The sequence below is a fragment of the Stegastes partitus genome, unplaced genomic scaffold, assembly GCF_000690725.1.
Source record: "Stegastes partitus isolate 25-593 unplaced genomic scaffold, Stegastes_partitus-1.0.2 Scaffold10, whole genome shotgun sequence".
Classification (NCBI taxonomy): domain Eukaryota; kingdom Metazoa; phylum Chordata; class Actinopteri; family Pomacentridae; genus Stegastes; species Stegastes partitus.
Genome location: NW_007577741.1, coordinates 1,236,370 through 1,257,555, shown reverse-complemented (window position 1 = coordinate 1,257,555; position 21,186 = coordinate 1,236,370). Strand labels below are relative to the sequence as shown.

The window sequence follows — 21,186 nt, the reverse complement described above, 5'->3', positions numbered from 1 at the left end:
GGGAAACAACAAGCAGATGTCCCAAAAAAAGGAAAAAATAAAATAAAGAAAGAAGCTCCTTCACATGCAACAGCCGGACTATCATAAGGTGAATCGCAGATCACGTTGTTAAGAGAACAGTGAGTGATTTTTTTTTTTTTTTTTTTCTGGTGCACTACGTCCACAGACGTCTGGTTTCTTGACGTCAGGAGAAGTCTGAGCGGACCCAGCGCTGCGCACAAGAGCACAGCAACCACATCGCTCCCAGAGGAAAGGAGAGCGCATCACAGCTACAGATCGCCATTTAGGTACGTTTCTCCTTCACTCACACGACCCACCGACACGCACCATCCGCCGCGTACTCGTCTTTCGGCCAGTCGGACCGGCTGCCCTCGGTGCGCCTCCGTGTCGCAGCCTCCCGCTCCGACCCGGAGATGCTGCCGCCTGCCTCCGTTTGACTGCCGTACCCTTGAGCGCTGCAGTGTGGCTCGCACACCCACACCGCCTTTTTTTTTTTCTCCCCCCTTCTCCTGCACTTGCATGAACACCACCATGGAAAGCATTTTCACTGACATATTGCAAAAGCTTTTTTTTTTTCTTTTTTAATCTCCATTCAAACTCCCTGCTTCCTTGCTTGCTTGCTTGTCATTCACGCCCTGCAGCCTTAACGCAGGAATACAGTTTGCACTTTGTGATATTTGCAGGGTTTTTCCTCTCTCTGAGGCAGCCTAATTGTTGGAGGCTTCAGCTGTTAAATATAGCACAGGTCCCCCAGCTGGTATCTGCCTCCACTGACCATGCGTTTGTTTTTGCGTCGGTATATGGTGGCTTTTCTTCTTGCTGCTGCTGCTGCACTGTTTGCCCTACTTTAAAGCTCTTATTGGTTGCTATTTATTGTTGGGCCTGTAGTTCTTGTGCTCTGTGGCATTTTTTGGGGGGGGGAGAAGCAGCTTAGAAGTCTTCTTGTTAGTGTGCAAGTTTATTTCTGTCCTGATCTATTTCCTATTGATGTTTGTTTCTCTTTCTCTACTCTGCGCCCAGCTCCAAGCGGTTTAGCTCTAATTTATTCTCTTAGATGAAAAAAATGGGACAGAAAATAAAAGGCCTGCAGTATCACAGGGGTTTCTTTTACTTTCATTTGTGGTCATGGAATAGAAACATGCCAGTGTTCTTGTCATGCAGCAACAATAGTTAATGAGGAAAACCAGCGGCCAAGCTGTGCTGTATGAAGTCAATGCAGAGGCAGAACACTTTTTGAAGTTTAAATGCTGCTAATTGTGCAGATCAGAGTGCACTGATTGTAGCGTAGCACGTAATAAAATGTTTATTTCTACCTATTATATCCCAGCCATGTGTTGGAATGATGTTTGGAATACAGGAAGTGGTTGGAAACTTTCTTTATCTGAAGACAAATGCATGGTCGGTTAAATCCAGCTTGTTCCCTTTGATTGCAGATTTATGTGTTGGGTGACACATGTGGTTGGTGGAAACTTAATTGTGCACACGTTGTCCTGTTTTTCCCCCGCCTGCAGCTGTAGTGTGGTGAATCCGATCAGCGTTGTAGGATGCCTCTTGGAGAGGACGGAAACGGATGGAAAAAGAAGACATCGGACATCAAAGAACATTATGACTTCAAAGAGGTGTTGGGAACGTGAGTAGCGCCGATGGTTTGGTTGTGTTGTCGGAGGAAGCCCGGTTGACCTACTGGGCAGCCCGTTGAATGCCACAGTTTTGGGGACGTCTTTCAGAAAAGGTGCAACGCTCTCGAACATTTAAAATGTAGTTTTAGTGGCTTGATGCTTCTCCTGGAGACTCAGCTTAAAGTTAGAAAGGAATCTAAACCAACCTTCACCACCAAAATCAGCACCAACAGGCTTCCAACAAGGAGCTTCTCAGTTCGAGGACAGCAGATTTCTAATTATTTAACAGCCTTTAATTTCGTGAGCGGTGTCTTCTCTATATATATGTGTTTTTTTTTTTGTAATTTACTTTTGGAGATTTTGCCATTTCTGCATTTGGTACAGTGTGTTATAATAAAATGGCCACTACTGTCGGGTTTCTGGAGACAACACAGCCAAGCTAACATCTGCAGTGTGCGTGCTGAGATTGATGAGTATTTTCAGGTAACAAAGTACATCCACAACTCACAAGGAGCTGACAAAAAAAAAAACAGAAACAGAAACAGAGGGCCCTTTCATGCATCGATCCAGGCTGTCAGGGCTGCAGAATTTGACTCAGACTCGTCATGTTCTTGCCCACTGTCGGTGCTGACTCAACTGTTTGCTGGACTCACACACTCACTCCCATCAAATCAACTCTCCAGCTAAGTTTTGGTTAAGTTTGATGGTGGGAGCCAATGTCAGCCAGTAGCACGTGTGAAAATAAAAGCATGAAATGAAACTAAACTTCAGTAGAGTCCTATCTGCTGTCGACCCAGAGCTTGAATGCCGGGATGTTGCTGCTGGAAATGTGGATGTTTGCATGTGGCAACTAGTAAAATTATTCCTCCTTTCTTGGACATCACATCAGTGTTTGTGAAGAAGAGCTATTCTTTCAAAATAAAACAAAATGGAGAGGAGATCTACTCAGGCCGCTTCACCTGTGTTTCTATCTACAGCGTGAGGACCGAATACTGATCTAAATGCTGAATCTTTGTTGGTACAGCTTGTTTGTTGTCATCTCTATCCAGAACACATTCAAGGATTCAAGGATTCAAGGAACTTTTATTGTCATGCCAGCTCACTTTTACATGTTTGTGGTGCAAAATTGGTACTCAGGTCCCTTTTTTTAAAAAAATAAATAAGTACAATGGTAAGACAAGAGCAAAATATAAGTAAAAATACAAGTAAATAAGTGTACGATAGTAAAATGTAAATACTGACACTTTCCTTCAAACTATATGACTGAATTCAATCCTTTTTTTTTTTTTAATCGCCCAGCAGTGCGAACCACTCAGATCACCCTGAATGCGACCTCTCTCTCTCTTTATCCTCTTCACACGTGCCCGTGGGAAGCGGCTCCACCTTTATTTGACCACGTGATGAATCACATAGCAGCTATACGGTAAAAGACAGCTGTGCGAGCTCCCAGCTTGGGTAAATAAGAGAAGAAAAAAAAAAGTTTGGCAGCAAATACTGGCTGCGATTTGCCTGAAAAACTGTTAAAACTCGAGTACGATCCGCCCATGTAAAATCTGTTGGAGAGTTAGATTTCCTGCTGCCCCTGCGTCGACCCCGATTACATTTTTGTTATTGCTGCATCGTCGGGAATTTTCGGTCGTGATTTAGTCGCAAATAAACTGCAAAATGAATCTTCAACCAGCGGGGTAAAGGTTGTCTGGCAGCCGCTAACGATGAGGGCTGGACTCACGCAGACCTGTGACTGCACTCTCCAGGGGGACAGGATTGGGCCCAGATGGTCAGGGGGCACCTCTCCACCCCCAAACTGGGTACAAGTGACCCAGCACTCGTCCACCTGTGATGACACGAGTGTGCCATATGTAGTGTGGTTGTTTTCTTTCTTCTTGGAATCACACCTGCTTCCCCAGAGAGGCAGCACAGAATCAGATATTAATGACTGCACAGCTCTGGTCCGCGTCCAGAAAAGTGAAATAGCAGTGGGCGGATAGATGAGGCCTCCAATCCTGCGAGAGGACAGCGAGCGGAGCCGTGCAACGCCGTAGGCAACGTGGTATTGGAGAGCTCACGACTACTCACGCTAGGATTCCACCAGGACTTGACGGGAACTTAAAGCAGCGATTGTAATTTAAAGTATGATATTAAAAGTTATATAACAAAGGGCTGAGGGAGTGAGTGACTCGCCAGAATAGTGTGTTTCAGGAAAGTAGAAAAAAAAAAAGCCGTAGTAATATTCTTTCCCTCCTGTCACTGGAGCCGGACCTGGCAGAGGGCAGAATTAATGTGTTGACGGAAAGCTCCTTATGCTCAGAGAAAAGATTACAGAGGAGCTTTATCCAGGAATTCAGCGTGTGAAGTTAATTGATTTATGTTGAAATATTATATTCAGATCCGGCTAATCCTCACAGTTCTACCTCTGCTTGGAGTCCACTTGAGGACACACCGTCCTCGTGGTCGGGTTAGCAGATGGAACAAAAAGTCATTATGTCGGTGATTGTTGTTGTTATTATTATTATTTGTGATTAACAGTTTTGTTCTTTAACAATCTGATTTATCCGAGATGAAAGACGTGAGGTCTGATGTAACGCTGCACAGAGCTGTGATGGTGTTACGGATTGTGAATGCGTAACGGGTGAAGGGAAGAAGTGAATAGTTATGCTTCATTTTAACACACTGTGCCTTTGAAAGTGTGCTGTTTTTATTTTCTAGTTGAGAGTCAGATTAATAGGAGTCCATAGTTGTACAGGAGAAGTGACAGACGGGCGGCTCGGGGGAACCGGCTAACCTAGTTCTGTCCAAAGTGAAACTAGATCGATACTGGAGTTCTGGTGCCGATACAGAATTATAGAGAGTAAAAAATAAAAAATCTGACATTGATTTATGAGCAATATACAGTCACGACTCAATAATCTGACCCTTAACAATCCTAAACCTGCTATTTGACAGGTTTTAAGGAAAAACGAACAGAACCCATTAAAAACAGCCTTAACATACCGACAGCCTTGGATTCTGACTCCAACATGACATTTTATGTCACAAATCAGGATAACGGCGTATTATCTGACTGAACAATCCCACAGATTGGCTACGTTCACACTGCAGGTGTTCTGTGAAATCTGATTTGTTTGTGAGTTACTTCACATTTCCAGTTAAATACAACTTGTATGTGATCTGCTGTGTGAACTTCTTACGACCCAAAAGTGTCCTGCATGTGCAGAAGAGGACACGACGACGTCACACGCAGCGAGCGTGCTCAGTGTTTACGGAAGTAAACATGGATGGTAACGGTGGAGCGTTTCTGCCACTCCCCCGCCGCCGCTGATGGTGGAAACAGAAGTGTGACCGCTAACTAAACTAGCATCAGCAGCCAAGTACTGCCTGAGCGTTCCGACCACTTCCACCCCATCGGAGCGCTGCCCCGGGGTGGAAGTGGCAGGAACGTGCACAATCGCACCGGTCAGTTAGACGTGAAATCCAGCGATGCGTAGTGTTCTAACAACACACTAGTTATTATAACAACTATGAACAATGAATATTAACAACAAATGATCCTTCCAGCATCAAGCCCTCCTTGTATCTCGGCCTCCGTCTTGACAATCCGACAGCCTTGCTATCTGACACAGAAGAAGGTTTTACATTTAGCGTCGGATTATCGAGTCACAACTGTACTTTACAACTTACCATGAAGTCACCACTTTACTGTCTATTCAGCTATGTTCTCTGCTACATGTGCTGCAGACAGTGCTGAGAGTGTTGCAACACACTCATCAGAGCAACTCAAACTCTGTGATTGCACCGTTTCTAAGTTACTCCAAGCATCTTTTTCTGCATCATGTTCTGTAAATAATATACGCCAACATAGCATCTCTGACTGGCCGACACGTCCAGCTGATGTATCGGTCTAGTTCTCATCCAAAGCAGCAAAATCCAGCTCATAACTAACATAGCTTAAGTCCTGTTGAACCCGTACAACAGCTGAAGGGTCACCAGATGACTGAAGCAATAGTTTTTATCGTCTCTGTAAGGCGCCAGACAACCGACTGTGAGACATTTTGTTTTCTCTGTTCACTTGTACCTCCTGGCCGTAGCTTCTTATTTGTTAGTTTTCTTATCTAACTATAACTGTCACCCCTAAAAAGAAGCTTTAGTCAAATAATTCCAGCTTTACAACACTTTAGGACACAATGCAAAAGGGGAAGTGATATTTAGCAGAATGTCCTGAATGCTTTTAATGCATTGTGATGTTTTTGTTTGTTATATTTGCATTCAGGAGCTTAGTGGACCGACCTTTTGCCAGATTATAATTTTGAGGTCATGGTCACGCGTTGCCCAAACAACAAGTGACTAATGCAGAGTCTCCGGACTTGTTGTGGAGTCACATCTCTGTTGTTTTGGCCTCAAATAAAGGTGCAGCACAGATTCTCGCTCACTCGGGTTTTCTGTTTTCGAGGCCGCTCAGCCATCGCTGCAGTTGTTCTGGGCTGCCATCGGCATAATTAGTGGCAGCTAGTTCTCTAACATCTCCATCTTTCACGGATGTCTTCCTTTTACAGTTTGATTAAACGTCCAGTGAAATTAAAGGGTTTAATGTGTTCATGTATGAATTAGGATGTTGCTGCTTGACTTGACGTTGTGAGCAGCGATCTTGTGCATGACCTGCAGACAGAGATATCTTCATGAGCTGGCGGCTTGACAGGAAGTAAGTGCACGGAGGCCAGTTAAGGAATACATTTTAGAGCACAATACAGCAGTAAACGGCAGAATAGTTTTCGAGTTTAATCCTGATGCTGGATTCTTTTTTTGGTTAATCATGAACGAGTGAGAGAGCCAATGCTGTTTGACACAATATTATGTTGTTTAATGGAGATTCAACATCAGGATGGACCGAAGTGAGAAGTCAAAGCCACACAGGATGATAGATGTTGGACTTGAAATGAGATCAGAGCAAGCACATGAACATTAATTTCACATTACCTTACAAAAGATGTAGAGTATAAGTCAGTGTTTCTGAACTACTCAGCACAGATCAGGTGGATAATGATTCGCAGCACAAACATCGTGACTATTACGCAGCGCTGAACGCTGTTGGAAAGCACTCGTGCCGGTTGGCTTGTTTGTAGAGAAGAGCAGAGGAGTTAAGAGGTTTGACCTACACATGACTTTAGTAGATGGAGGACACACAGTTGTACATTTGTCAGTGAATCGTGCAGCCCCGAGCGTCCCCGATGTACATGTATAAGGTTATTTTTGCAACACAGAAATGGATCTGGAGATTGTTTTGAATGGAATTACACTGTTTGTCCTGCACGGATCCACTCTCTCTGTCTCACACACACACACACAAAATGGATTAGCCTAAAATAGGAAAGCTTTTTTTGGGACTTGGAAGCGTGTTGGGCTTGTAGGGAGTGCTTGTATCAGGTGAGATCGATAGACTGATGGATGCTTGCGGCTCTCTGCAACAGGTCCGAGTGGTAGCCAAGCAGGGACGTTTGTGGTTAAGCAAGAACCCGTCGCGCACGAAATCCTAATCAGCGAAGCCTCGAGGACGTTCGGCGGTGGCACACTGATCATTGTGAAAACAGCGCGAGACACTGTTAGCGATATGAGAACGTGTGAATCAATATTTGCCCATATAGACAGCTGGGATTACGGTGCATGTCTTCACCAAGTTGGGTGTGTGTGTGTGTCAGAGAGACCCACGCTGTGTGCATGTGTTCCTGCTGTGCTGATGGCTTCGGGGCAAGCGTCATCACTCCGGTGCAGATGCATGACTGTCAAAGAGAAAGCACATCTATCTATCTATCTATCTATCTATCTATCTATCTATCTATCTATCTATCTATCTATCTATCTATCTTCTGAAAGTTTCGTTCGTCTGCAAAAATGTCCAAATGCCCAAAGATCAAAAATGTGCTGCGACCGTCTTATTCATGTCCAGAAAAACAGCCGAGCCGACAGATGCATCAGCCATGAGTCTTGAGACCAGTGACTCATGTGAAACTTATTTATTAAAATTTCCTAACAGCGAGTCAGTGTGAGGTGCCAGCATTATTTAACTGGCATTAAACAGATTTTTATTTTTTTTTATCTGCTGTCAGTAGAATAGAGAAGAACCAGACAACAACACACACCTTTCTTTTTTTATTTTCTCTCCTGTCCAGCGTTAAGATGTACACATTAGCTCTTCACAAAATCTCATTAGTTCACAGCAACAGCTACAGTAGCTTCCTCTCTTCCTCTGTGCTCCTCTCCAAAACCCGTGGAGAGCCCACCCCTACAATGTCTCCAAGGAGAAATGAGCAACTGGATGGTTAATTACAGTGTGTCTCATGGCAACAGTAGAAAAGTGTGTGTGTGTGTGTGTGTACATACATCCATGAACGTCCTTTTTCGAGCTCTCTCATTTGCTCTCGCTCACTCCGTCACTCAGATATTTAGTGAAATGATGCAGTTTTGTTCAGTTGGGCTCAGAATGACTAATATAACTAACATTGTGTTGATGTCCAGGCATGTTTGGTCAATCTGATATGTACTGTAATAGAATCTAAATGACATCTTTCACGCTAACGATTGAGGAAAACATTTGGTACTAGCACCATCATTTTTCTTCCCTTTCTCTTATTGTATTTCAACAGAAGTCTTCATCCATGCTGGAGGCAGTAATAGGAGGTTTTACTTAGACACAGCGGAGCTTGGAGCTAAATGCTAACATCAGCATGCCAACATGCTCACATGCTGTTATATAATGTTTACCATGTTCACCGGCTTAGAGAGCTGCCAGGCTGACATTTGCTTTTATTTTTCTCTAAAAACAAAGGCTGATATGACTATTTTTGCACGTTTATTTTTTATTTTTGGTTGCCTTGATTGTGGTATTTTACAAAAAAAGTTTGCAAAGTATTTAAGAAATTAATTTTTTGTACCAACCTTTGCTTCAGTTCATCCAACAACTGAAACTTTACAAAAGCCTAGAAGGTCCACGTGTTGCAAAGGCCTCATCATCTGGAAAACAGAAGTGTCGGTACCAAAGGTGATGGCAATAGTTGCTGAGATATTTGAGACAGACTGATGTGGATAGCTTAGCTTTAAAACAATAATCTGCTGCTATTACAGGTGAATCTGATCTTTTCTACTAAGTAAAGCCTTCTCCACAAATAGGAGCATTTCAGACAGATATGTTATTTACAGGGAGGAAACATTGCTAACCTTTCAGCAATAAAATCACACATCAGTGGTGCTTCCCGTCCATCTGTCTCATCCCGCTGACACCCAATGAGACGAAACACTTTTAACTGACAGATATTTAGCACCTCGGCCCCTCCCGTTCAACTCTGAATGCCGCAGACTTAAACACATCAGAATGCTTTTATGAATCGATGACAATTGGAGCTTTATGCGATTTCGCTCCAGAGATTATTTTAGAAGTGAAACCGGAGACGTGTGCGAGCTCTCCTCTCAGCTTCGCCACGCCAACGTTTCTACTGCACTGGTTCGTTGAGCACAAGATGGCCACGGTGCAAAGCCGTGGCGGGGATTACCACCGATTCACACTGAGCATTTATTATGGAAAGATGATGAGGAGGGAAGAGGAGAGGAGGTGCGCCGAGAGACGGGCACAATAACTCCTCGGCTCTGTAATTAACTGGTAATAAACATTTAAAGCGAAGTGAGAGATGTTTGCCTCCGTATGGTTGCCGTTGGTAACCACACTGCGAAGCCCGCATCCTTACATCTGGAGCGAGGAGAAGTTGACTCCCGTGAAGACGCTCACATTCGGGTGTTTTCTCAAACTTGAGTTGTGTTGTGAGTGACAGTGTTGTTTCACACACACACGGAGAGGATCCCCGTGGCTGCTAACAATGTTGGTGCATTCAGGCCTCCTCCCGAGCTGCCTCCCACGCGCCTGTGGGGAGACTGTGTAAATACACACTATTCTCCCTCTCATCATCACCAGACCATAATCTATAATGCAGTCTAGTCTCCCTCGGATACAGCTACACTACATTTACTCTATCTATTATTGAATGGATTAAAAATAGTCGTCTTTTTTTTTTTTTTTTTTAAAGCAACTTCCATTCCTATAAACGTCTCGGTGACTGTTGCTTCACCTCCCGAGCGTTTTCTCAGCCCTCCAAAAACCCTCTTGGTAATGTCACCGTTTTGAATTATTCATCTAAACACCACTCACACACACACGCATGCACCTGTGCCACGCAAAACACACACCGAGATGGTTGCGTGCAGAGCATGAGGGGATGTGGGGTCGTTGCTGAGAAGCAGCTTTTTAGAAGATAATGAAAATATCAAATGAACGGACTGGACGTAATTAATGTGGACCAGGAGCACACCTTTGCACTGGAGTGGAATTCAGAAAAAAAATCTGAGCAGAAAAGCTGAAGAATGCAGTTAATTAACTCCTTTTTTTTGTTGCACTTTGGAGCCATCGTGGGCTGTGGGTTAAGAGGAATGACTGCTGATCTCGGTCCATTTCACATCACACCCCCACACGTTCCTCATCTACTGCCTTGTTTTGTTTCAGGGGTGCGTTCTCCGAGGTGGTTCTAGCGGAGGAGAAGAGGACTCAGCGGCTGGTGGCCATCAAGTGCATCCCCAAGAAAGCCTTGGAAGGCAAAGAGAACAACATCGAAAATGAGATCGCAGTACTACACAGGTGAGGTCCCAGAAGTTGGCCGTTAGCTGCTTCGTGTCTGGCAGGAGGACTCCCTCTTCCAACAATGCATGCAGAATATACATGCATGGGGTCAAGTGAATGGGCGACTAAATGCATGGTGTCAGTAGAAACAGTAGGATTGTGCACCGGAAATGTCAGGAGTAAAGAAGATAGACCTATTTTTAGTGTCCCTGTTGCCAGGGCAACAGCACACAGAGGCGGAGATGGTGTGGAGTTCCCCGCAGCAGTGTACTGAAGAAAGAGAAAGAGACGTAGAGGGTGGAGAAGTGTGGAGAGAGAGAGAGGGGGGGAGGTAGGGCAGGAGAGATGGGAAGAATGGGAGGAGTTTGGCTAAATATTTAAAGTCGCAATTAAATAAATAAGAGAACCACGAGAGGCATCAAGGAAGTAAAAAAAAAAAAAAAAAGATAACGAGAGGAACGAAAGAGGGATTCTCTGCTGAAAGTCTCATTAGCTCCTCTCAGCTGCTGTTGTGTTAGTGATGGTTCATATGCTCTCAACTTGACTCGTGAGCCAAGAGAGATGCTCGACCGTCTGCCGGCTGCTTCATAACAATAAACGATCCAAGTAAAAAAAAAAAATTTTGGGTGAGCGAGGCTAGCATTTGTTGTAGTCGTACTGTCGAACCCCGCAAGCTGTTCTTTGGTGGTTTTTCTCCAGCTGCAGACACATGTTACTCACAACAGGAGGGGAGTCCATCCAAAGGGAGGTTCTGTCGTTATGTGTTTTCATGGTAAAACATAGGTTTAAGCTCAGTTTACTGCTGTGCTTCCCACTGAAAACACAGAACAGAACCTCTCGAAATTACGCAGCAAGAATGCCATCTGGTGACCAATTAACAGGAAGCATTAGAGGGATGTTCTTCATTTCAAAATGCATTTTTTTTTTTTTTTTTTTACAGAATCAAGCATCCCAACATTGTTTCGCTGGAGGACATCTTTGAAAGCACATCCCACCTATATCTTGTCATGCAACTGTGAGTCCTCCCTCCTCTTTGGTGTTACACAAGGGCCAATTATATAATAGAAGGTGTGCGTTTCTCACACGTTTGTGCTGTGAAATAGAACCGAAGCGTTTGATTCTGTTAATTGACACACATTTTGAGTCATGCTAGAATTTGCTGCTTGTCTTTGTGGATAGTTTTTTATGATTTTGGAGATTTGGGATGTTGATCTGACACAGATATAAGCTCACGTGGGACCTGAGAACTTGTAAGGATCAATTCATTTTCACTTTTCCCACATTTTCCTTCAAGCAGCTTCATGTCAAACCTCCAAGTGATTAAGCTGTCCTGCATAATTTAGCACAATTTACTAAGATTCATGCAATTGGTAGCTTCTTAATCTAGATTCTAAAAATTCATTTGTGGATTTGAGTAATTTTATCTTCAAAAATATTGCTGCAGGTTTGTGCAGACTTTCCCACCACAAAGCTTTTCATTAAACGTGACTGATTATTGCTTCAATTAAATAAATCCTTTGTCGCAGTTCAGTTCAACAGTAAATTGACAGTAAAGGTAGAGGAATGTTGAGTCAATGATTCTGAACCGTCAGGGTGTCTGGAGGCGAGCTGTTCGACAGAATCGTGGAGAAAGGTTTCTACACGGAGAGAGACGCCAGCCAGCTCATCCACCAGATCCTGGATGCAGTCAAATATCTCCACGACATGGGCATCGTCCACCGAGACTTGAAGGTATCTGAGAAGACAGAGATAAAACGGCTCTATCTGGCTGGCAGTTTTTCCCATTTCCAAACCCTCCTCTCTGATTCTCCTCTTTGTCTTTTGCAGCCGGAGAATTTGCTCTATTACAGCATGGACGAAGACTCCAAGATCATGATCAGTGACTTCGGCCTGTCGAAGATCGAGGGCGCGGGCAGCGTCATGTCCACAGCCTGCGGTACTCCCGGATATGTGGGTGAGGCATTTGTTTCTCCGGTCAGCCCGATTCTCCTCCTCCTCCCCTCCACCACCTTCTCTTTCATGTGAGCTCAGCGCTCACTGTTTCAGCTGATATCCCCTCTTTATGCACCGCGTTGTGAGAGGCTCTTTCATCCACTACTGAGTCAATTGCAAGTGTTCCACAAGAGCTCTCTACCTGTTTAACGTGACCTGCCAGCTCACATGGTATTACTAAAAGGTCAAGATTACTCGAGTTTGCCCTCACCGCTGTTGTTTTTTTCCCACTTCACCGACGGGTGCAGCTCCCGAGGTGCTCGCTCAGAAGCCGTACAGCAAAGCGGTGGATTGTTGGTCCATAGGAGTCATTTCTTATATTCTGTAAGTTCATTCATCTCTGAAGAGTATGAAACGTGATGGTTTTCTGGCGCTGAACGTGTTCCCATCTGGCTCCCGCAGGTTATGTGGATATCCTCCGTTCTACGACGAGAACGACGCCAAGTTGTTTGAGCAGATTCTGAAAGCGGAATATGAGTTTGACTCTCCGTACTGGGACGACATCTCCGATTCAGGTGAAACATCTACAGATGCAGGGGTGATAAATAGCAAAGAAGAAGTGGATTATTGTAACACGAGCTTAAATTATGTTGGCAGCCAAAGACTTCATCTGTCACCTGATGGAAAAAGACCCCTTGAAGAGGTACACGTGTGAGCTGGCCCTGCAGCATCCATGGTAGGAAATACTCCAGCAAGACAGCCAAACATTCACTTCACTTCATAAATGGTTTCGAGGCCGGTTGGCTGAACAAAGCTAAATAATGTCAAGAAGCCAACTTGGGGTTTGGGATCATTAAAGTAAACTGGCCCCTTTTTTTTTTGCAATTTATACACAAAACAATCAATTAAAAACATAACTGTCATGTGTGCTGCAAGCATTTGTCTAATTATTGATTACTAAACCCAAGGAAACGTTGTTGGTTTCCAGCGATGCAAAACTCCAAGATTCATCAAAGACAACATAAACACATCTGAGAAACTAATGTTTGGCTTTTTTCTCGACAAATGACAGAAACACTTTAGGGATAATTAAAACACTCGCAGATTAATGTTCCGCAGGCTGACTAATTCGTTCTCCAGCTAATGTTTGGCTAATAATGGAGCCAATCAATTACACAACAGCAGTCCCCGATAAGTGCCTGTAAACTGTTTCATCCTCGGCGACTTGCAGGATATGCGGCGACACGGCTCTGGACAAGAACATCCACGAATCCGTCAGCGCACAAATCAAGAAGAACTTCGCCAAAAGTAAATGGAAGGTCAGTGGCTCGGCTGAATCACGGAGCAACCTGCTGAAAAAGCAGAATTAGGATTGGCAGGATTCTCTGTGTTCTCTCTCTCACTAGCTGTCAAACATAGGAGGCTCTTACTGTAGTTTTTCTTCCTTCCCTCCATACAGCAAGCGTTTAATGCCACAGCGGTGGTGCGCCACATGAGGAAGCTGCAGCTGGGCACCAGTCTCGAGGGACCCAGTCAGATTACTCCCACCAGTCCCTGCCACGGACATCTGCTCCCGGAGGAGGAGGAGGAGGAGGACGACGATTTGGGCAACGGGGAGGAGGAGAGCTGTAAGTTAGCAGTGAAGGAGTGTTGTGACTGTATGAGAGTCGAGGTCTGACGATGGAAGGTAGTGTTAGATGGGTGGACGTGTGAAAGGGGATGCACATGTGCCTTTTTCATAACAAACCAGGGTTACTGCATTTGACGTTTTTCAACTCAGCGTTCAACAGCCGTGTTGTCATTATAATCGGAAACCTTGGATTCGTCTAAAAGCTCCAACAAATTCAAATTAGTGCTTAACAACACAGAACGTCCTGTAAACCAACCAAATATGTCAATATATGGATAAATATTTATAATAAATCCACCCAAATGTAACTAACATAGTGCTCCAGTGCATATATACAGTGTTTTATCCCTCTTACAGCTTCGTCATGAGACCACCTTGTGCTGTCCGGAGAGGTGAACCCTCATAATTTGCAAATACGGACGTTCCTTCACATCCAACCATATAATGGAGGAGTTGTGTTAGGATAAAAATGAGCTGGATGTGCCGCTATAGCTCACCTGGTAGAGCTGGCGTCCCATGTGCAGCGCTACAGTCCCAATGTGGAGGTCATGAGTTCGATTCCCGCTCATGACCCTTTCCCACATGTTCTTCTCCCCTACTTTCCTGTCTCTCTCTGACTAAATCTATCCAATAAAGGCACAAAGGCCAAAAAAATAACTTAAAAAAATAAAAATGAGCTGGATGTGTGATAGGTAGATGCTATAACCCCACCATACAGTGGACGCTCCACTAAATAAACTTCTAATGGGAGGAAAACATCATTAAAACATGAAACCTGCTTGAATAAATGAACACCACAAATCATTTTGGCTCCGTTTCGCTGAAAGGTTTTCATCAAAGCTTTGTCCTGAGCTAAGCAGCTGCAGAACTGCTGGCATGCACTCTAGATGTCAGTCAGGAGGCCCGACGCTCGGCGCACATTCAGACGGTTTTCACTTCCGTATTAGGTTCAGTTTCTTCGGGCTGTTTTGTTCATGTCACCACTAAACTAGCCCGTACACCAACTGTAAATAAAGTCAATAGCTCGGCAGCCTATAATTTACAACACAGTCAAAATATTGTGATTTTATTTTTTTCTGCAGCTTTTAACAAGAAAGTAACACACTGTGAATCACAGCTGAGCTGACAGCAGCGTTCTCAGTCGCCAGCCAGATTAGCTCCACTGTGTAAAGGTACCGCGGCTCAGCGGCGTCGCTTCACATCGAAAACTCGTTGATGAAGATCCATTTCTACATGTCGTGAAACTTCTCGACCTGTAAGGATCAAAATCGGTGAGGGGGGGGATTTGCTTCAGGCAACGTGTCGCACAAACTTACTTCAAGCTTCACACGGTACCCAGAGAAAGGAGGGAGGTATCTGTGATGGTGGGTCATGTTAATTTACATCCATCCAACCATTAGCTGTAGAGGATGGGGCAAGAGGCAGGGGGCACCTGGACATCACAGGGTCAACACACCTACAGCTACAACCACCAATTACCTTCTGTGCACGTCTTTGGATTCTGGGAATAAGTTTGAAAACTAGCACGGGTGCAGGGAGAACATGCAAGCTCCACATAGAAAGGCCCCAGCTGAGAAGGATTCAAGGAACTTTATTTGTCACGCCAGCTCACATTCACATGTTTGTGGTACGAAATTAGTAATCAGGTCCCGTTTTTTTTAAAGAAAAAGCCAAATAAGTCCAATAAAACAAGAGCAAAATATAAGTAAAAATACAGCAATATCAGAGTAGTAAGGGAAAAGATAGGAAATATAAACGTCAGAGTAGAAATCAAAATTAGTCAAAATTTGTTATGTTTAGCAGCGAGGTAGATGTAATATTGCACTTTGTTGGTTAAACTAGCAGTTAGAGCCCTATAAAGTTACTCTATAAAGGAATGGATTGATCCTTTTCATATTTACCTTTGCTCAGATTGCAAGAAGCATTTCAGGTCATTTCTGCTGTCCATGTGGTTTTGCTGCCACCATTATAAGAGCAAGACACCAGGTGGAAAACACATGAACGTCCCGTTACCTTCATTGCATTCTCTGCTCTGCTCCAACATCCAGTGTCGCACTACGAGGACGGCCGTCGCGGCAGCAACGAGGGCAGCACGGATCGGGACAGCCTGAGAAGCTGCACCTACTGCTGCAGGCCAGCCAGTCGCATCTGAGCACAACCTCCTGTTGTCATGGTGACATTGTGTCCCTGGAGCGCCCAGAGCCCGTCCGCCCAGTCTGGCCAGGAATGCAGAGTAGATATCAGGCAGTGTCCGCCAGAGTACATCCACAGCCAGCAGGTCACTGTTACAGTGTGCTCCAAACACACTGTAAGTCTTTGTCCAGAAAAAAAACAACAACAACAGCAACAAAAAAAAAAGCACTTCATGACTAAAAGATACACACATTGTTGGAGAATGGTATGCAAGGCTGCCTCACATAGACAGGAAGTTTGGCTTTTTTGATTTTAAGGGGTCTAACTGTGTGATTGTCCTCTAGTAACCCCTCCACCAGTGGAACACGGTGCAGCTATAGCAGAGTGTGGCCATTTGGCAGTGTGTGCATTACAAGAAGTGGTTCTGGATGTGAGGATCTAAGCTCCTGGAGCTTTAATCAGAGGTGAGGCAGTGGCCTAAAGGCAATCTCCTCCATCCTTTTTGTTCTCACATTATCTGTCACATCTACCTCTAATCACAATTCCTGCGTGCCCACATCCATCTGGCCCACTCACTTTACTTGACTGGCAGCTTTCTCCAAAAAATCTGGCCAGACAGGGCAAAAAAGAAAAGGGAAAATACTCGTGCTGAAAGCTACTCCTGCATGTCTTTATGCTCTTTACGCATCCAAGTGACTCTTTCCAGTCACCGACCAAGTAGCCGTTTAGTTGAATATAGTTAATCTCAAGGTGTGTCCGTCTCCACCGCTGACTCCGTTCATTTCCGTTTGATCGCCCTCTTCATCCTCACACTGTCATCATTGAGTGTTTCTGTGTTTTTCTAAGTATTTACTCCTTTTGTTTAAAGCCTTTTTGGAAAGGAGATACTTGAGAGTGATTCTGGGGGTTATGGACTCTATATTCTGGCTCAGACTGGGTTTGCGAAGGGTGGTTCTGACCCAAAGTGTCTGCATGCTTCTGTTGGGGGGAAAAAAGATTGAAATGTTTGAATATCAAAAGGAGACTCTTTTTGTTTGTTTGTTTTTTATGGCTGTTCTGTTATCAGAGGCTCAAACTGAGATCCCCCAAAAAGTGTGTAAAATGGCAGGATTCTCACCTCCCCTCCGCCGGCGCCCGTCGTGTTCGGAGAGCTGCTTTGAAGGTGCCGTTTTTACTGGGAATTCGCTGTGTGTGGGAAGAAAACAATCATATCCATGTCGCGCTCATCCTTCCCGTTCTGTTTCTGACAAGTGTCTAAACAGCCGCCAGCTGTCAGTCTCCGGGTCTGGCTCTCGCTGAGTCGCAGGGATCTCAGTCTGGGCGCTCCGCCTGCTCTGTGCTGTGCACCTCTAGTGGAAGAAGTTTTGGTCTACTGTTTGCATGACCTGGTTAAATATGTTTACATGAATGATGATCAATTAGTATAAACTCACATGATTATTATTACTCTGTTGTATTGAAAAATGATGTAATACTGTAATTTTGAGCTATATAATGTGAAGTGAGTAACACCAGAAGTAATGTTGTTGACAAAATACAACACAGCACAGTGGACTTATCATTTGCATCGACTACGTAGGCCGAGTCTCTACCTGAGCGACCTACTTCTTCTTTTTTACTCATTCTGATTTTTTGCTGTTGTAGACTCATTCACTCCTAGCTGACACCCAGACACAAGTAGAGAAAAAAACAACACACACATATCAGCCACAGTGCAAAATATATGTAGAAAAAAAAAAAAACCCGTCACGGTGCTGGAAACATCACCCGTCTGCCAGTGTGCGAGCTCTACACCTGTCCTCCTGAGTAAAAAGCCATACGGGGAAATGGGAAGGTTTTATTGTAGATTCAGATATGTATTCATCTTTTAAATGCACGACTCAGATGAAGGACGACTGTGACTCTGAAAGGGATTTAATATAGTGATAAAACATCTCTCCTCTGACAACTAGCTGAAACTCCCTTAATCCTGATACCGATCATAACGTGCCATTATTAAATTAAAGTGTGTCACGACGTGTTGTGTTCTGTTAGCTTTAAACATCCACCGAACCATCGACCAAGTCACCGTAGCTGAATTGAAATATGTTTTGTTTGCACATAAACCTAGTTTTCCTCCACTTAACACTGAAACAAACAAGTCCATAGTACAGAAAAAGAAGGCAATCACTCTGGATTTACATGACTGTAATTGTGGAAAATATGCAAACTGTGTTTGAAGGGCTTCATGTTAACTGTAAGATAGCCAACGTTGATGACTTTGATAACCTGGCTATTATATGTTTGGTAATGACCTTCTGTTCAACCTTTCCTGGGATTTGTTTCCACTTGGCTGTGTTTTTTCGTTTTTTAAAAAAAAGCTTATATTACCCATTACAAACACATCTAAATGCATAAAGAAACACATGTATATTATATATATAAATATAAGTATATATTGTATATCCTTTTTTGTAAAAGCTGTTTTGAGCTACAAATGTATGGATGCAATGCATCATGGGTTATTGAACAAGACGGAAGAAAATACGATTTGTACCCACAAAGATTGCAGGAAATGAAATAAAACTTCCTTGTCTATGCATTGTGTGTGCTGTTATTGTACAACATGGCTTTATTTTAACATGTAAAGAAAACACTGGCTTGTGAAGGAGTGCAGGTGAATCTGAGCCAGTTGTGTGGATTTGAAATTACCTGCAAAATGCAACGTGTACATAGAACACCATTACAAAGATGTGTTGCATATTGTAGTTATTGATCTATTTGTTCCTACTGAGTGAACAACATGCAGTTATTCTAAAGGCACAATGTCCAGTGTAGTGCAACCTGCAGATGTCTGTCATCTCTTCACCTAGATTAATATCACATCATACTGTGATACCTTCAAATATATCTGATTGTTTAGTATACTGATGATAGCGTGGGATTGATCAGAATATTACTAATAAACACATAACAGACATGATAACAAAATAGTAACACTCATTGCTGGAGAAAAACAAATGATATATATATCACAACCTGTTTTTAGCTGTCCTCTGTGTCTAATGCATTACGGACCATAAAGATCAGCCACTCTAATTCAATTTTCAAACTAATTAAGTTACCGTCTATGCACATCTAATTCATCACAGCGTAGCATTAATAAAAACTGAAATATTTCTTCCTTTTGTCAGCTAACGGCGTGTCTCCACTTGACCGGAAGGTGTCGCCTCGATTATGAATACTGAGCAGCGTTATCTGTTCCTAGCAGGAGACACTTAAGCTTCCTTCAACAAGTCGCTTCCTCCCAACAGTCTGTTGTGCTGGACGTCCGACGGACAGTCACCCATCTTAACCGTCACACTTGTTTCTCTCCTGCGTCCGGCACGGTGGTGGTTCTCCTCAGTCTCTCTTTGACTTGGAGGAACTCTGGTTCCTCTTGCTTGGATTTTTCCTCTCTCTCCAGCTGTGGAGAAATAAAAAGGAAATTTTGGAGCTCGTGTGTGTAAATAACCATTTTTCGAGATATTTTTTGTTGATGTTGGGTTAGAAGCATTTCTCTGAGTGCTGCACTTTAGCAGCGCCGGCTTCGTGTGCTTTAATTCATTTTCTCTGTGCTTCTGAGTAATTCCTTTCAATGCCACATTTGTTGTCCAGTACAATTCAAAATACAGTAAACATTGCCTGTTTTTTTTATATTTATTTGGCAGCTACAGTGTTCAGGATGCCTCATATAATAAAAATAGTAGAAATAAAACGATATAAAATGCAACTACCTTGGAGCGAATAGAATTATACTTTAATGCAGCATTAACAACACCCACTACTTTTTCTGCATTCAGTATTTGGATTTGTTCCCTTTTTTTGAAGGCCCTTTTTACTCATAAAGTATTACTCCAGTGTTAAATGCAGCTGAAAGAGCCACCTGACGTGTAGCTCTTAAAAACACAGCTAAAATCACAACTCTCTTCATGCTATACACCTAAATTCATGTACCTTGAGGTTGTATCAACCCCGAGATGACATTAAAACAGGTGTACTGTCAACTAGATTTGCTGCAGGAGCCAAAACCAGTCTACACCGCCCTCCGCTGGCCGACTGCAGAACAACCCGATGTTCCACACGGCCGTAAATAATCCCACAATCACAAAAGCAATGTCACGCTCCTGTGTGTAAATATGATAATACCTATCTGATACGACGCAGCGCTGAAGGTTCTAGACACAATAACACATCTCATTTCTAATTTTAACCATTGTGACGGTTTGTTAAGCAGACATAACAGGAATATTTGTGAAGAAACGTGGGGGGATAAAAAGAAACAACAACATTAATACTCCCGTGCGTACGTTTTCTAGCCTCTGATGCCTCCTCAGCAGCTCCTGGTGAAGAGGCGACGTGTTCTTCTTCGCCTCCTGCTGATCTCTGCTCGCCTTCATCCTTTGTTCCCATTTCCTCTTCTCCAGAGCTCTCTGGAGTTCAGTCTTTCCTTCCTGAGTCACTCTCCTGTCAGAAACACATAAGGACCTGATGATGTATAGAAATAATCAGACTCAGCTGTGAGTGTTCATGTGCCTCCGTCCAACCTCTTGTGGGTCATCTGCAGCTCTTTGTGGAGCTCCTGGTGGCTCTTGGAGGCAGTTAAAGGATTGAGAGGTTTGTGGGGTCTGATTAGGTGGCTGGCCTCCTCTTCACTCTGCAGCTGGGACGGACCAAACCCCTGGAGCTCTGGGAAGCGATCCTCCTGCTCAGATTGGTGTGTCTTCGTCATGGAGGCTAAAGAGAGAATAAAATAACTAACAAGGAGTCTCTGATGGCTTCTTTGTGGAGATTCAGTCGTGACACATCAACAACAAAAACCTGATGTACATTACGACGGAGTACGAGAAGTAATAGAGAAATCATCTGGAGGAAGATCAAGGACGGCATCCACGTCTCCTTTGAACAGACAGGTAATGACTTTTTCTTGCCAAAAATGACGCTTCAAGCTCAGTCAAGACTGCTGATATTTCACTTTGTCACAGTCGTTACTCGTGTGGCTCATTCGGCTTTATGGTGTGAAGTATTTTATGCAGCGATGAATGGAAGTCGTGGTTTACGCCAATTATCTGCTCATCACGACTGAAACACCTACTTTCCTGCTTTCTGAGCCCAGATTGACAGCAAACACCCTTCAGCCTCACACAAGTACAGAATGTGACCTGAGAACTTTAGAATACGTTAGTGAGCTACAAGAACAT

At 43.7% G+C, this 21,186-nt stretch overlaps 2 protein-coding genes across 2 annotated transcripts in view; one reads left to right on the top strand and one right to left on the bottom strand.

Moving 5' to 3' along the window:
* The first annotated feature begins 205 nt into the window (after positions 1–205).
* camk1a (calcium/calmodulin-dependent protein kinase Ia) lies at positions 206–18,546 on the top strand. The gene is made up of 12 exons (XM_008285848.1): positions 206–287; positions 1,512–1,630; positions 10,159–10,290; positions 11,213–11,287; positions 11,865–12,003; positions 12,100–12,226; positions 12,513–12,588; positions 12,667–12,779; positions 12,862–12,940; positions 13,436–13,523; positions 13,664–13,832; positions 15,883–18,546. The coding sequence occupies exons 2-12, from the start codon at positions 1,545–1,547 to the stop codon at positions 15,984–15,986; spliced, it is 1,188 nt and encodes a 395-aa protein (XP_008284070.1). The 5' UTR covers positions 206–287; positions 1,512–1,544; the 3' UTR covers positions 15,987–18,546.
* A 758-nt stretch (positions 18,547–19,304) lies between these two features.
* The window catches only part of LOC103360168 (protein FAM107B), a 6,339-nt gene continuing 4,457 nt past the window's right edge, over positions 19,305–21,186 (bottom strand). Inside the window, exons 3-5 of the mRNA XM_008285843.1 lie at positions 20,533–20,722; positions 20,296–20,452; positions 19,305–19,412 (exon numbers count right to left, since the gene is read on the bottom strand). Of these exons, the coding sequence (XP_008284065.1) occupies positions 19,305–19,412; positions 20,296–20,452; positions 20,533–20,722 (455 nt within the window). The remainder of the gene's footprint in view (positions 19,413–20,295; positions 20,453–20,532; positions 20,723–21,186) is intronic.

Bases quoted from the DNA above. Each gene is read 5' to 3' on its own strand.
- camk1a (XM_008285848.1), top strand. From the start codon at position 1,545: ATGCCTCTTGGAGAGGACGGAAACGGATGGAAAAAGAAGACATCGGAC. The intron at 12,589-12,666 runs GTAAGTTCATTC...TGGCTCCCGCAG, and splicing joins GGAGTCATTTCTTATATTCT to GTTATGTGGATATCCTCCGT. The intron at 13,524-13,663 runs GTCAGTGGCTCG...CCCTCCATACAG, and splicing joins TCGCCAAAAGTAAATGGAAG to CAAGCGTTTAATGCCACAGC.